Source organism: Hyperolius riggenbachi, chromosome 11, assembly GCF_040937935.1.
Source record: "Hyperolius riggenbachi isolate aHypRig1 chromosome 11, aHypRig1.pri, whole genome shotgun sequence".
Classification (NCBI taxonomy): Eukaryota; Metazoa; Chordata; class Amphibia; order Anura; family Hyperoliidae; genus Hyperolius; species Hyperolius riggenbachi.
Genome location: NC_090656.1, coordinates 59,110,733 through 59,126,834, shown reverse-complemented (window position 1 = coordinate 59,126,834; position 16,102 = coordinate 59,110,733). Strand labels below are relative to the sequence as shown.

The 16,102-nt window shown below is 46.4% G+C and overlaps 1 protein-coding gene across 3 annotated transcripts in view; it reads right to left on the bottom strand.

Moving 5' to 3' along the window:
• FBXO31 (F-box protein 31) overlaps positions 1 to 15,789 on the bottom strand; it is an 85,182-nt gene extending 69,393 nt beyond the window's left edge. For 2 of the 3 annotated variants that reach the window (XM_068261528.1, XM_068261529.1), the window contains exon 1: positions 15,525 to 15,789. In XM_068261528.1, coding sequence (XP_068117629.1) covers positions 15,525 to 15,777 — 253 coding nt within the window. In that variant the 5' untranslated portion in view covers positions 15,778 to 15,789. Of the gene's footprint in view, positions 1 to 442; positions 506 to 15,524 lie in introns of those variants that run through there. The other variant, XM_068261530.1, reaches the window with a different exon arrangement.
• Positions 15,790 to 16,102: the final 313 nt, after the last annotated feature.

Here is a 16,102-nt window from a genome sequence, read left to right as displayed (position 1 = left end):
AGGAGGTACAGGGGACAGAGGTGACACAGAGGAGGACACAGGAAGCACAGGGGGACACAGAGGAGGTACAGAGGGCAGATATGGCACAGTGGAGGACACAGGAAGCACAGGGGGACACAGAGGAGGTACAGGGGACAGAGGTGACACAGAGGAGGACACTGGAAGCACAGGGGGACACACAGAGGAGGTACAGGGGACAGAGGTGACACAGAGGAGGACACTGGAAGCACAGGGGGACACAGAGGAGGTACATGGGACAGAGGTGACACAGAGGTGACACAGAGGAGGACACTGGAAGCACAGGGGGCACAGAGGAGGTACAGGGGGCAGAGATGGCACAATGTTCTGACTTAAGAACAAATTCAGGTTAAGAACGAACCTACAGTCCCTATCTCGTTCGTTAACCGGGGACTACCTGTACAGCGATTTTTAATCGTCGTACCGTCTTTTATCATTGCAACGCCATGCTCGATCCAGTCATCTCCTTTAATTGGGAAAGCATGGTAGTTCTGTGTCCCCCTGTGGGGATCGAAACACAATGTGTTTACCGATCGACGGAAACCGATGCCAAACGCTTTTCTGCTCATTTGTAGAGATGCATATAGCAACTGCTAAACCTCACGCTCCTGGAAGCTCGTCTGAACCGGCCCTAATGGGTGCTCTAGCCCAAGTTTTTACATTTAATGTTTTAGCACACTTCAGGTGTGCTTTAAGCCTTAAAGGATACCACAACTGAAATGTGACATAATGAGATAGACGTGTATGTACAGTGCCTAGCACACAGATAACTATGCTGTGTTCCTTTTTTTCTTTCTCTGCCTGAAAGAGTTAAATATCAGGTATGTAAGTGGCTGACTCAGTCCTGACTCAGACAGGAAGTGACTACAGTGTGACCCTCACTGATAAGAAATTCCAACTATAAAACACTTTCCTAGCAGAAAATGGCTTCTGAGAGCAAGAAAGAGGTAAAAAAAGGGTAATTTCTTATCAGTGAGGGTCACACTGTAGTCACTTCCTGTCTGAGTCAGGACTGAGTCAGCCACTTAAATACCTGATATTTAACTCTTTCAGGCAGAGAAAGAAAAAAAGGAACACAGTATAGTTATCTGTGTCCTAGGCACTATACATACACATGTCTATCTCATTATGTCACATTTCAGTTGTGGTATCCTTTAATGTGTACCTGAGACAAAATAAGCAAGACGTTTTGAATCAGGATGATACCATTTATTAGCTAAAATGGTATCATCCTGATTCAAAACTTCTTGCTTTTACTGATGGTTAAAGGACAACTGAAGTGAGAGTAATATGGAGCCTGCCGTATTTATTTCCTTTTAAAGTGAACCCGAGGTAAAAATAAACGGATGAGATAAACAATTGTATTTATCCTCCTACTCCTAAAAATGACTTTAGACATTCCAGGATTTTATTTTATATTTAAACATTTAGAAAGTAGATTGAATGTTTTGTTGCCTCTGCTTAGTTGCAGTCTATTAAGTGTTCCTAAATGAAAAAACATGAATTATATTGTCCTTTTTCTCTCTCCCTCTGCTCTCAGATATGTAGAAAAATGTATTCTGCCGGGAAAACTTTTATGGCTGTAATTTGCTTATCAGTGATGTTCACTATATTCCTGACAAGACAGAAGCTGTCACTTCCATCCTTAAAAATTAACTATTTCAGGCAGTAAAACAAAAAAGTAAAACAGCCTGGTTATTAATATTTGTAATACTGTACATACACATGTTTATTTCATCATGTCACCTTGGGTACACAATAACAGTTTCCTGGCTATCCTACTTTTAGCCATAGACCCTGAACAAGCATGCAGCAGATCAGGTGTTGCTGAAATTATTGTCAGATCTGACAAGATTAGCTGAATACTTGATTCTGGTGTGATTCAGACACTACTGCAGCAAAATACATCAGCAGGGCTGCCAGGCAACGGTATTGCTAAAAAGGAAATAAATATGGCAGCCTCGATATCGCTCTCACTTCAGTTCTCCTTTAACACGGTACGATACTCTACTGCTGAGGCAAAATGAAAAACATATACAGTGGGATGTGAAAGTTTGGGCAACCTTGTTAATTGTCATGATTTTCCTGTATAAATCGTTGGTTGCTACGATAAAAAAATGTCAGTTAAATATATCATATACGACGCACACACACAGTGATATTTGAGAAGTGAAATGAAGTTTATTGGATTTACAGAAAGTGTGCAATAACTGTTTAAACAAAATTAGGCAGGTACATACATTTGGGTACCACGAAAAAGAAATGAAATCAATATTTAGCGGATACTCCTTTTGCAGAAATTACAGCCTCTAAACGCTTCCTGTAGGTTTCAATGAGAGTCTGGATTCTGGTTGAAGGTATTTTGGACGATTCCTCTTTACAAAACATCTCTAGTTCATTCAGGTTTGATGGCTTCCAAGTATGGACAGCTCTCTTTAACTCACACCACCGATTTTCAATTATATTCAGGTCTGGGGACTGAGATGGCCATTCCAGAACGTTGAACTTGCTCCTCTACATGAATGCCTTAGTGGATTTTGAGCAATGTTTAGGGTCATTGTCCTGTTGAAAAATCCAGCACCGACGCAGCTTCAGATTTGTCACTGATTCCTGGACATTGGTCTCCAGAATCTGCTGATACTGAGTGGAATCCATGCGTTTCTCAACTTTGACAAGATTCCCAGTCCCTGCACTGGCCACTCAGCCCCACAGCATGATGGAACCACCACCATATTTTACTGTAGGTAGCAGGTGTTTTTCTTGGAATGCTCAGTTCTTTTCCCCCCATAACGCCCCTTGTTATGCCCAAATAACTCCATTTTAGTTTCATCAGTCAACAGTGCCTTATTCCAAAATCAAGGTGGCTTGTCCAAATATGCTTAAAGGAGTCATCAGGGGATATTGAGGAAAATGAGTGCTACTTACCGGGGGCTTCCTCCAGCTCCAAGCTCCCAGGACGTCCCTCGCCGCAGCTCTGCCTTCAGCCGATCGCTGCAGGTCCGTCCCGGTCCCCGGCGATGACGTCAGTGCGACCTCCAGGTCGCTCTGTACTGCGCCTGCACGAGCGGCGCTGTCAATCACCGCCACGTGGGCCGGAGCGGACTGCGCAGGCGCAGAACTACTGCGCCTGCACACTCACGGAGACCCCCGCCATGAAATGCGCGAGCGGCTGCTTCCTGATTAATTAGCCTGCAGCTGCTTCCTGATTAATTAGGCCTGGTCCTGCAGCTGCCACTTTGCTGACGCGCGTTATGAGTGCGCGGTCGGCAAGTGGTTAAGATCAGATACATCAGTGTAATTGTTTCCAGTACAGGAAGAGTTAAGAAACTCCAGTTGTTATCTCTATGCAAAAAAGCCATTAATCTCTACGACTTTCAAAGTGGTGGAGAGGGCTGTCTTCTGACTTTTATTATCTCAACTGTAAGTGAACTGTTTTCTTTTTATCTGCCAGAGGAGAGGTCATTAGTTTACAGACTGCTCTGAAAGATTTTGAATGCAGAGTGTTGTGTAATCTGCACATATTAGAGAATGATGCAATGTTAGAAAACACACTATATACCTGAAAATAAAAATATGAGAATATTTTTGCTGCTAATCTTCTAGTAGTTATTCATAGTACACAACCAATTCATTATATCATATATATTTTTTTCGCTTCAGTGTCTCTTTAAATACTCTTTCTCATAATTGGATTCACCTGTGTATGTAGGTCAGGGGTCACTGAGCGTACCTAGCCAATTTGAGTTCCAAAGGTTTTGGAATCAATAAATTTTATTTAAACAATTTATTTAAACACCTTCATTTCACTTCTCAAATATCACTGTGTGTATCTCCTATATAATATATTTAACTGACATTTTTTATAACAACCAACGATTTATACAGGAAAATCATGACGATTAACAAGGTTGCCCAAACTTTCGCATCACACTGTACTTACCTGGTGTTACCTCCAACGCCCTTCATGCCATGGGCTCCCTCGCCACCCTCCCAGGATGCTCTGATCCTCCACTGGCTGCCCTGGTAAATTTGTCCAGTTGCGCATTGCGTGGCCTGGCCATGCCTGCATTGCGGAAGCATTCTGTGTCTGTGCAAAACTTCCGCGTAGGCGCAGAATGCTCCCGGCTATGTGAGTGCACGTGGCCGTGCATGAGTGACTAAGGGCCACTGGACAAATTTACCAGGCTGGCCAGTGGAGGATTAGAGCACCCTGGGGGGATGGCGAGGGAGCCCACGGCGTGAAGGGGGCTGGAGGAAGCCCCAGGTAAGTATAAATATTTTTCATTTTATTCACCTCAGGTTTTCTATAACACTGAGCTCTGTGGGAGGGGCTGCAGCATGGCACAACATCATAGTGATGTTCAAACAGAAAGTGGGTGGGACACAGACTGAGCTTTCTGAGAAGATGACAGCCAATCTCTATGGATGTCTGTGGTCCGGCCAAATCAAGATCACTCCGGGAATCTCTGTGAAATCGCGGCACTTCTGCGATGTCGCAAAGCATCTGTAGTGGGATCCAGCCCTAAAACACGTCTATTCCTCAGTGCTGCTCCACAGAGGATGCATTCTCAGATTTAGGCAGGGGTCACACATGATTCTTGGCAAACGCCCAAAGTTTCTGCAGTGTTAGCCTACAGACAGCTGACAGCAATGGGACTCTCACGTGGTAAACAAAAACTAGACCCCTGCCTAACAAACAAACAAACTCTCTCTCTCTCTCTCTCTCTCTCTCTCTCTCTCTATATATATATATATATATATATATCACAGCAGGACACGAGGATGTAGATATGCACACATGCATAAAGGGCATAACACGGCTTGCCGTCCTAGTGAAAAATATTCCCCAGTGGCATTAATTACTATTCCCCCTCCAGCAGCCATGGACTCAGGGGGTAACATGCAATTTGGCTGCCAGCAATTGCTATGGGACAAATTGCACTGTGTTTGTTTGTTTTTTTTTGCAATTTGGGCTCCATCTTTTGCCAGAGCCCAAACTATTCTCTGAACGCCGCTATAGCTGTAATTTACATTACAGTCTATGGCGGCGCCTATTTAAACTATCTTTTGTAGATACACCTCATGCAGGCAGACAAATGACAGCGCTCAAGGCTGCACCTGAAATGAAAACCAACAGAGGCATGCAGAGCCCCTCTGGGGCTAAATAAAGGCCTTGAATTCAAAACAGATGCAATTATGTACTAATTCTAATCTAAAAGATTTTGAATGAAGCAATGAATGCAGCTAGCCACAGGTATATTTACGTTCAATTTGTACAGCGGGAGACATGGCAGCTCTTTCATACAGAGGCTGTACCTGGATGATTTATCTGCATGGATGTGCAGAGCTCCAGAAACTGGACAACATTACACAACTAGTACTCAAACTGGTATAACAAAGGAGGGTGTTAGCTTTAGTAAATAAATTGTGCAGATTATTCCCTATTGGACCCTCATGGGGAAGACCTAACACTAGTCTAACAGTAAAAACATAATTTTTCCTTGCGCTGCTGATCATAAATGGTATACACATTTCATCAAGCCGGCAGTCAAATGACAGCGCTCAAGGCTGCACCTGAAATGAAAACCAACAGAGGCATGCAGAGCCGGAGCAGTGCTTTTCAGCGCTGCTAGATTTGGGCGCAGCCAGCGCCGTCATAGACTGTAATGGGAATCAGTCTATAGCGACGCTCAGTGAGTAACGTCGGCTCCGTCAGAAGACGGAGCTGAAGTTGCTTAAAAAACACAATAATTCGGCCTCCAGCAATTCGCTGGAAGCCGAATTATTCCATTCCCCCACTATCCACGGCGGCCTGGAGGGGGAATAGAAATTAATACGGCTCGGACTTGTGCAGAAGCAGGATCAGCTATATACTGGCTGTATCCTGCGCCCAAGTCTCCCGGCGCCGATTTCATATGTACGCTGCAGAGCCCCTCTGGGGCACATCCATGCAGATAAATCATTTGGGTACAGGCTCTGTATGAAAGCGCTGCCATGTCTCCCGCTGTACAAATTGAACGTAAATATACCCATGGCTAGCTGCATTCATTGCTTCATTCAAAATCTTTTAGATTAGAATTAGTACATAATTGCATCTGTTTTACATTCAAGGCATGTATTTAGCCCCAGAGGGGCTCTGCATGCCTCTGTTGGTTTTCATTTCAGGTACAGCCTTGAGCGCTGTCATTTGCCTGCTTGATGAAATGTGTATACCATGTATGATCAGCAGCACAAGGAAAAAATATGTTTTTAATGTTAGACTAGTGTTAGGTCTTCCCCGTGAGGGTCCGTCATCGGTGGGAAAGTCCAATAGGGAATAATCTGTGCACAAATTATTTACTGAAGCTAACACCCTCCTTTGTTATACCAGTTTGAGTGCTAGTTGTGTAATGTTGTCCAGTTTCTGGAGCTCTGCACATCCATGCAGATAAATCATTGGGTACAGCCTCTGTATGAAAGCGCTGCAATGTCTCCCGTTGTACAAATAGATACACTTCATGCCATAGACACTTACTCCAGGGAACAGCGCAGTGCATATACTTGCATGCCCCACTGACCACACCCCCAATGAACATATACCATACAGGAAACACACCCTGCACATAAACACACAATGGAGGAAGCACATATATACCCTAAACCACAGACCCCGGCACTAGTCTAGTTGAGGGGACCCAGTGGGAAACATCAAAGACCGATGGCCACTCACTGCAATTTGGTCGCAACCACTAATTTTAAACAAATAGTGGAACCGGCGGGAAAGACCAAAGCAAAAATTGTGAACCAAGAACAGAGCCAGGCCGAGGCAAGTGAGGCTCCAGCCTCAGAGCGCACAATTCAGCTATTATTCCCCTATTGTGTTTGAAGCAGAGAAATAAAACGGGATACATGACAATGACTGCAAGCCAGATAACTAGAGATTAGGTGTTGAAGGCCCTGGGACACCTCTTTGTCCAATAGAAATCAGTCTGTAACGGTTTCTCTTCACTTTCAATAAAGATGTTTCAATAAATATTCCCCAGTGGCATTAATTACTATTCCCCCTCCAGCAGCCATGGACTCAGGGGGTAACATGCAATTTGGCTGCCAGCAATTGCTATGGGACAAATTGCACTGTGTTTGTTTGTTTTTTTGCAATTTGGGCTCCATCTTTTGCCAGAGCCCAAACTATTCTCTGAACGCCGCTATAGCTGTAATTTACATTACAGTCTATGGCGGCGCCTATTTAAACTATCTTTTGTAGATACACATCATGCAGGCAGACAAATGACAGCGCTCAAGGCTGCACCTGAAATGAAAACCAACAGAGGCATGCAGAGCCCCTCTGGGGCTAAATAAAGGCCTTGAATTCAAAACAGATGCAATTATGTACTAATTCTAATCTAAAAGATTTTGAATGAAGCAATGAATGCAGCTAGCCATGGGTATATTTACGTTCAATTTGTACAGCGGGAGACATGGCAGCTCTTTCATACAGAGGCTGTACCTGGATGATTTATCTGCATGGATGTGCAGAGCTCCAGAAACTGGACAACATTACACAACTAGTACTCAAACTGGTATAACAAAGGAGGGTGTTAGCTTTAGTAAATAATTTGTGCAGATTATTCCCTATTGGACCCTCATGGGGAAGACCTAACACTAGTCTAACAGTAAAAACATAATTTTTCCTTGCGCTGCTGATCATAAATGGTATACACATTTCATCAAGCAGGCAGTCAAATGACAGCGCTCAAGGCTGCACCTGAAATGAAAACCAACAGAGGCATGCAGAGCCGGAGCAGTGCTTTTCAGCTAGATTTGGGCGCAGCCAGCGCCGTCATAGACTGTATTGGGAATCAGTCTATAGCGACGCTCAGTGAGTAACGTCGGCTCCGTCAGAAGACAGAGCTGAAGTTGCTTAAAAAACACAATAATTCGGCCTCCAGCAATCGCTGGAAGCCGAATTATTCCATTCCCCCACTATCCACGGCGGCCTGGAGGGGGAATAGAAATTAATACGGCTCGGACTTGTGCAGAAGCAGGATCAGCTATATACTGGCTGTATCCTGCGCCCAAGTCTCCCGGCGCCGATTTCATATGTACGCTGCAGAGCCCCTCTGGGGCACATCCATGCAGATAAATAATTTGGGTACAGGCTCTGTATGAAAGCGCTGCCATGTCTCCCGCTGTACAAATTGAACGTAAATATACCCATGGCTAGCTGCATTCATTGCTTCATTCAAAATCTTTTAGATTAGAATTAGTACATAATTGCATCTGTTTTACATTCAAGGCATGTATTTAGCCCCAGAGGGGCTCTGCATGCCTCTGTTGGTTTTCATTTCAGGTACAGCCTTGAGCGCTGTCATTTGCCTGCTTGATGAAATGTGTATACCATTTATGATCAGCAGCACAAGGAAAAAATATGTTTTTAATGTTAGACTAGTGTTAGGTCTTCCCCGTGAGGGTCCGTCATCGGTGGGAAAGTCCAATAGGGAATAATCTGTGCACAAATTATTTACTGAAGCTAACACCCTCCTTGGTTATACCAGTTTGAGTGCTAGTTGTGTAATGTTGTCCAGTTTCTGGAGCTCTGCACATCCATGCAGATAAATCATTGGGTACAGCCTCTGTATGAAAGCGCTGCAATGTCTCCCGTTGTACAAATAGATACACTTCATGCCATAGACACTTACTCCAGGGAACAGCGCAGTGCATATACTTGCATGCCCCACTGACCACACCCGCAATGAACATATACCATACGGGAAACACACCCTGCACATAAACACACAATGGAGGAAGCACATATATACCCTAAACCACAGACCCCGGCACTAGTCTAGTTGAGGGGACCCAGTGGGAAACATCAAAGACCGATGGCCACTCACTGCAATTTGGTCGCAACCACTAATTTTAAACAAATAGTGGAACCGGCGGGAAAGACCAAAGCAAAAATTGTGAACCAAGAACAGAGCCAGGCCGAGGCAAGTGAGGCTCCAGCCTCAGAGCGCACAACTCAGCTATCATTCCCCTATTGTGTTTGAAGCAGAGAAATAAAACGGGATACATGACAATGACTGCAAGCCAGATAACTAGAGATTAGGTGTTGGAGGCCCTGGGACACCGCTTTGTCCAATAGAAATCAGTCTGTAACGGTTTCTCTTCACTTTCAATAAAGATGTTTGATAGCAAAGAAATCAGTGTGTGACGGCTAAGGTGGGAGGGATGGAGGGGCACACTTTGGAGCCGCAGCCTTGGGTGCTGGAGGACCTTGTCCCAGCTCTGACCAGGAACCTTGCTCACGAGCAACTTTACTATTTGGTTGGCGGTGTGGATAGTGTTTCCCACTGGGTCCACTACTCCTTACAAAGTAGGGCTAGTGGTCAAATCGCGGTGAGTGGCCATGGGCCTCTCAACTAGACTAGTACAAAGACCCCCACCCAAACATGTCCCATTCAGGACACACCTGGATACACACTACATTTAGTACACACCCCCTACAGACACATACTCTCCCCACAGGACACACCCCCTGGACACACATACCGTAATCCCCACAGGACACACCCCTTGAATACACATTTCCCCCCCACAGGACACACCCCCTGGATACAGTCTCCCCCACAGGACACACCCCTTGGTTACACATACTCTGCACAGGACACACCCCTTAGATACACATTCTCCCTACAGGACACTCCCATAGATACACATTCTCCCCCATAGGACACATCCCCTGGATAACGGAAAATTGTATACTTACCCGACGGTAATTTTCCTTTCCTTTCGATATCCATGTCAGCACACTACGGGTTAATCCCGCCCCCCCTAACACCTCCAGGACATGTCTATATAAATCTTGAGCCCTCCCCTAGTCGGTGCTTTTTTTGATAGTCCCAACATATCTACTGACATGCTGGGTGGGAACTCCGTATGCTGACATGGATATCGAAAGGAAAGGAAAATTACCGTCGGGTAAGTATACAATTTTCCGTTTTCCTTCCAATATCCATGTCAGCACACTACGGGATTTAAATATACTTCAACAGTGAAAAAAGGGAGGGAGACAGCATATGATTATTACTGAATTTTAATGTACATCTCCATAAGTCTTTACACGATAAATTAAGTCACAGTTAACTTTACTGTAGACAACACTTCCTTTCCAAACTGCATAGTGGACAACGCTCCTGGGTCCACCTTGTAGTGCGTGATAAACGTGTTCACCGAGGCCCAATTAGCAGCTTTACATATCGTCTCCGGTGAAACTTTATTGAAAGCCGCCCAAGATGCTGAAATCGATCTGGTTGAATGTGCCGAAACTTCATTTGGTGGTTCCTTGCCCATTATGGTGTATGCCATCTTTATAGTTCTCACCAACCATGACCCTATTGTTTTGGTCGTGGCCGACTCCCCTCTCCTGTATCCTTCTGGGATAAGAAATAATCTCCTGGATTTGCGAATGTCATTGGTTCTGTCTATATATATCTTGAGCAAGTGTGGTAGATTCCATGCATTAGGATCTTCTTCTGCTGGGTCATGAAAAGATGGAAGACTCCACTCTTGATTAAAATGGTAGCTCGTCGCGACCTTGGGGATGAACTGATCTATTGGCCTGAGGGATACTCTATCCGGAAAGAATTGAATATACGGATGGTCGCATCCTAGAGCCTGTAACTCAGATATTCTTCTCCTCCAGCTGATGTTATCGCAGTAAGGAAAACTACTTTCAGAGTTAGATTAGTCAACGTACAGTTTGCAGTAGGTTCAAACGGCCCCTTTGAGACTGCTTTAAGGACTAAAGGTAAGTCCCACTGGGGGTACCAGTTTCTTTTGGGTGGCCGGATCTTGGTCACTGCTTGAATGAACTGAACCACTAACGGTTCAACTGCCCATCTCTTGTGTGTTATTGCGGATATTGCCGATATCTGTGTCTTAATTGTACTAAGACTCAATCCTATGTTAACGCCTCTTTGCAGGAACTCCAGTATGGTTGTAACGGTAACTTGTTCTAACGTAGTTTCCTCTTGATCCAAGAATTCCACAAACTTGCTCCATGTTCTATAATAGGTAATATTGGTAGTTGCTTTTCGTGCCTTGAGGAGGGTATCTGTAACCTCCTTTGAGCAACCTAGTGCGATCAGCTTTTCCCTCTCAGCTTCCATGCCGTCAGGCTTAACAGCTCTGGGTGCGGATGCAAGATTCCGTTCTGGGACAGGAGGTCCTCCGGGCAAGGCAGGTGCATTGGTGGTTGTACAGACAGCTTCTGCAGCAGGGGGAACCAGGGCCTGCGAGGCCAGTAAGGTATAATAGCAATGGTCATTGTTTGTTCTTGTTCTATCTTCTTCAGCGTTCGATGAATCATCGGTGTCGGAGGGAATATATACACAAGTTCGAAATTCCATGGGATCGATAGCGCATCCCACTCCACCGCCTGCGGGTACTTGTACCTCGAAACAAACTGGGCGCATTTCGTGTTGCTTGGCGTCGCCATTAGGTCTACCTGGGGCGTCCCCCAGTTGTCGCATATCATCATAAAAATTTCCTTCTTCAGGCTCCACTCCTTGTGGTCGATCCAATGTCTGCTCAGTGAATCCGCTACAGTGTTTTGTATTCCTGGAACATGCACCGCGTGGAGGGATGTTACATTGCCTTGTGCCCATGTCATGATCGGCTCTAGTTCCTGTAGTAGAGTATGACTCTTCGTGCCCCCTTGGTTCTGTATGTAGGCAACTACTGTAGTGTTGTCTATTCTCAAGAGTACCCTCCTGTTTCTGACTTCCGTTGCAAAGTATTGCAGAGCTTCCCACACAGCTCTCATCTCTAGTACATTCGACGAGACGCCTGCTACCGGTAGGCTCCATCTGCCCTGTGCAAAGTCCTTGTTCAGATGTGCCCCCCAGCCCCATTGACTGGCGTCTGTCGTTATCACAGCCGGGCTCTCCACCACTATGTGATGATGATTGAAGAGGTTTCCGGTGTCTTTCCACCAGCGAAATTCTTCCCTCATCTGGCTCAAAATCCTGATCTCCTGATCGTAGTTTTTCCCGTTCCATTGGTCGAGAAAAGAGCTTTGGATTACTCTGATGTTCCACTTCGCCCATCTGACCATTGGGATTGTGGCCGTACACATTCCTAGTAGTGCCAAGCACTCCCTTGCTGAGATTCTCGTTCTTTTTTCCATCTCGGTGACCTTGCGAATAATAGAGTCTGCTTTTTCCGGAGGTAAGCTGACCATGTTGTCCTTTGTATCCAATATTGCTCCCAAGAATAAAAGTCTCTGTACTGGTTGAAGCTTGCTCTTCTGCCAGTTTATGATCCAGCCGAATTTCTGTAGAGTCTCTAGGAGGATCTTCCTGTGCTGGGTCAGGATGTTTTCTGAAGAGGCTATTAGCAATATATCGTCCAGATAGTGATGAACATGCAACCCTTGACATCTTAGGGATGCAATAACTGTGATCAGCACCTTTGTGAACGTCCTCGGGGCTGTGCATATCCCAAAGGGTAGCACCTTGAACTGGTAGTGAACATGCCCCACCGAGAAGCGGAGGTACTTCTGGAACGAGTGTCTTATTGGTATATGTAGATAGGCATCGGCCAAATCTACTGACAACATCCAGTCCTGTAGTTGAATTGTTGGAATTATCGTCTGGAGTGATTCCATCTTGAATTTTTCTTGAGCTATGTGGTCGTTCAAGAAACGTAGGTCCAGTACTGGTCTGAGTTGACCTGTCTTTTTTGCCACGAAAAATAGGGGGGAATAGAGTCCCTGAAACCTTTCCATCTCCGGCACCTCCATTATTGCGCCCTTTTCCAATAGTTCTTGAACATAAGAGTGAAGGATTTCCAACTTTTGAGGGGATTTTGGAATGGCCGTGGCCTTGAAGTATGGTAGGTGAGGTTCTGTGTCGAAGTTCCAACAATGTCCCCAGCGCAATGTGTTTATGACCCAAGGGTCCTTTATCTCCTGTGCCCACAGCTGTACAAATTTCTGGAGCCGTCCCCCTACCGGCTCTAGGTGGGCAGGGAAAGTTTCAGAAGGTTTTTGTTGGTTGTGAAGTGGAAGTTGAAGCTTTCTGTTTATTAAACCTTGACAGACTGGACTGCGTTCCTCGCCAGTTCTTACGAAAGGACTGGTTCGATCTTGAAGTCCTATAATCTCCTGCCCTTTGAAAAGATCTTCTATCATTTTGTCTGGTCCTCTTTGGACGTCTGTCCTGGGGCAGTAATCCAGACTTGCCTCCGGTCACTCTTGCTATAGCCGTGTCCATTTTAGCTCCGAACAGGTTCGTTCCATCATACGGAATTTTGCACCATGACGTTTTTGAATTGGTGTCTGCTGACCACGGCCTCAGCCACATTGCTCGCTTAGCAGTGATGGTGTGTAGAATTGCCTTCGCCGCGCATCTAATGATGTCTATGGACGCTTCACTTACAAAGTCTGAAGTTAACCTGAACTCTTCTAATGCTTTTACTAGCGTTTCTCGGTCAACGTTTGCCTTAATCGCACCCTCCAAATTGTCCGTCCAGACCCTCAATGCTCGGGATACAGAGGTCAAGGCAATGGCGGGTTTGCACAGTGTACCCATGGTAGAATACGCCTTTCTCAAGTCCATGTCTACCTTCCTTTCTAGCGGCTCGCGAAAAGATACCGCGTCTTCTAGAGGTAGCGTCACGTGTTTGGCTAAACGCATCACTGAGGCGTCCACTGTCGGAGGGGAACTAAGCTGTTGTATTATGTTGCCATCAACTGGGTATAACTTTGAGAATCGGTTAGACATGGACACCTTTCTCTCCGGTTTAGACCACTCATCCTGCACCAATTCAGTTATTTCCTCCATTAGTGGAAACATCACTGGTTTTCTTTTGAGGTGCGGAAAAAAACGTTTTTTTGCCGGAGGTTCTTCTTCTTCCTCCCATTCTAGGGCCTGCCTAACAGATCTGACAAATGGTGCGACCAGTGAAAATTCAAATCCTACTGGTAGATTGTCCTCTTCATCCGCTTGGTCGGGGTCTTCTGATGTCTCCCCATCCTTATTTGATCTTGCCGGTCTACATGCATTGGAGTGTTCAGCTAGTGACTTCTGAACAATTTCCTTTACTATGGCAGTTAGATCCTCCCTAGGTTCCTCTTCTACAGGAATCGAGTAGAAGCATTCAGTGCAAACTAGTTTTCCTGGCATGCATTTTTTTCCGCAAGCCCAGCATGTTTTACTTCTGCTCTGAGGTTGAGCGGGGTTTTGAGCGCCTCTGATTGATCGAGATTTACTCGATCCTGATGCAGCATCCTCCTTTGAAGGGTTTTCTTCTGGTTGGGAGACACTGCAGAGGGAGAGCATAGAGGAGAAAAAGAGAGAGAGGAAGAGAGAGAAAAAAAAAACATGTATAAGGAAAAAGATTCCTATGTCTTCTAGCCTTGAATTATAAGCACTGCAAAAATACAAAAACATTCTCTTCGTGTCCTACCTATCTTCATGTGGCTGGTCTGTTTTATGGGCAGAGGAGGCCATACTGCTTCCTTCCATAGGTGAGAGTAGAACCTATGTGAAGATATAAAAATAATCTGCTTTGTCTCTTTAAGAGAATATACATATATTGCATGCATAGCATTAAAGTCAGCAGTTGTACCTTAATTAAGGTAGTTGTAAAGCTTTGAAGCTTTTTCTGTAGCTTGTGCAGGTTCACTGACCACTGCAGCCCCCTTGGAGCAGCACCTACAATAATACATAAGTTTGGCATTCAAAACTCAAGTAACGACATTGACCCGTGCAGTCTGCTACAGGCATTGCACTGTCCCACCTACTTGTTGCTACGATTAGCGGTGGTGTCCTGGACGCACCGAATCTGAGAGCGCACTCTCCTGCTGCTCCCTCTGCGAGAACAGCGCTGCAGCGTCCCGCACGCCGAGTCTTGAAGGCTTCCGTGTCGGCTATGACTTCCCAGCCGTGACGTCACTTCCTCCCGGAAGTTACAATGCGTCCCAGGCTGATGCGCATACAGTGCGTGATGCTGCCCAATCAGAAGTACGCCGTTTTACAGCGTATGCGGCCTCACAAACAGGATGCCCCCAGAAAGACCAGCAAAAAGAGGGGGACCACCGCTTATACCTTTTTAAGGTAAAACAGCGGGGCTTCACGCTCAAGGCTCAGCGTGGTGGCTGCCAAGAAAGCAGCAGGTAGGACACAAAAATAATTCCACAAAAACTAAAAAAGAAAAAGGAAAAAATAGCAAAAACTGACAGTCCTGGAGGAGGACAGGAAAAAAAAGCACCGACTAGGGGAGGGCTCAAGATTTATATAGACATGTCCTGGAGGTGTTAGGGGGGGCGGGATTAACCCGTAGTGTGCTGACATGGATATTGGAAGGAAACACATTCTCCCCCCACAGGACACGCCTACTGGATACCCATACTGTCCCACGGGACACACCCCTGGATACAGGTACTTCTCACATTACACGCCCCCTGGATACACCTGACAGGGCACGCCCCCTGGATACAGCCCCGCCCCTTCCCCCCTCACCGGTTTTGCAGCGCCTCCTCCAGATGGTGTCGGTGGAGAGGATGTGTCGGAATTTGCGGCAGACCAGAGCCAGGAGCGGCAGCTGCGTCCCGGGAAGACAGGAGAAGATCTCTACCAGGATCTCCGGAGGCAGCTGCAGCAGAGAGCGCGGGGCCTCCTCCCCCCTCACCTCCTCTTCCTCCTCCTCCACCGGGGCCCTCCGCCGGCATCCTCCGGCTTGACCCACCCCGCACAGCCGGGCGCACACCGCCATGCCTGGAGCCTGCCTGCCTGACAGCGGGACCCGCCCACCGCGGCCACGCCCCTCCCACCGGGGCACGCCCGTCACCCTGCGCATTGGCGCTGCCGCGACGTCCGAGCCCCGCCTACTCCACCGCACCAATGCTGCAAGGAGGCGTGCCTGACTGCTGCCCCGCCCTCTTTCTACGTACACACGAGCGTCTACGCCCATACTGCTGCGGGAACGCCCCTTCACTACTAAAAACACCGTAGCCTTTTTGACAGCTATCGCCCCGCCCAACAACAGCAGAGCTGCTCTTCCTGATCGCTCGGCGCCCCGCCCACCGCCATAACGTCGC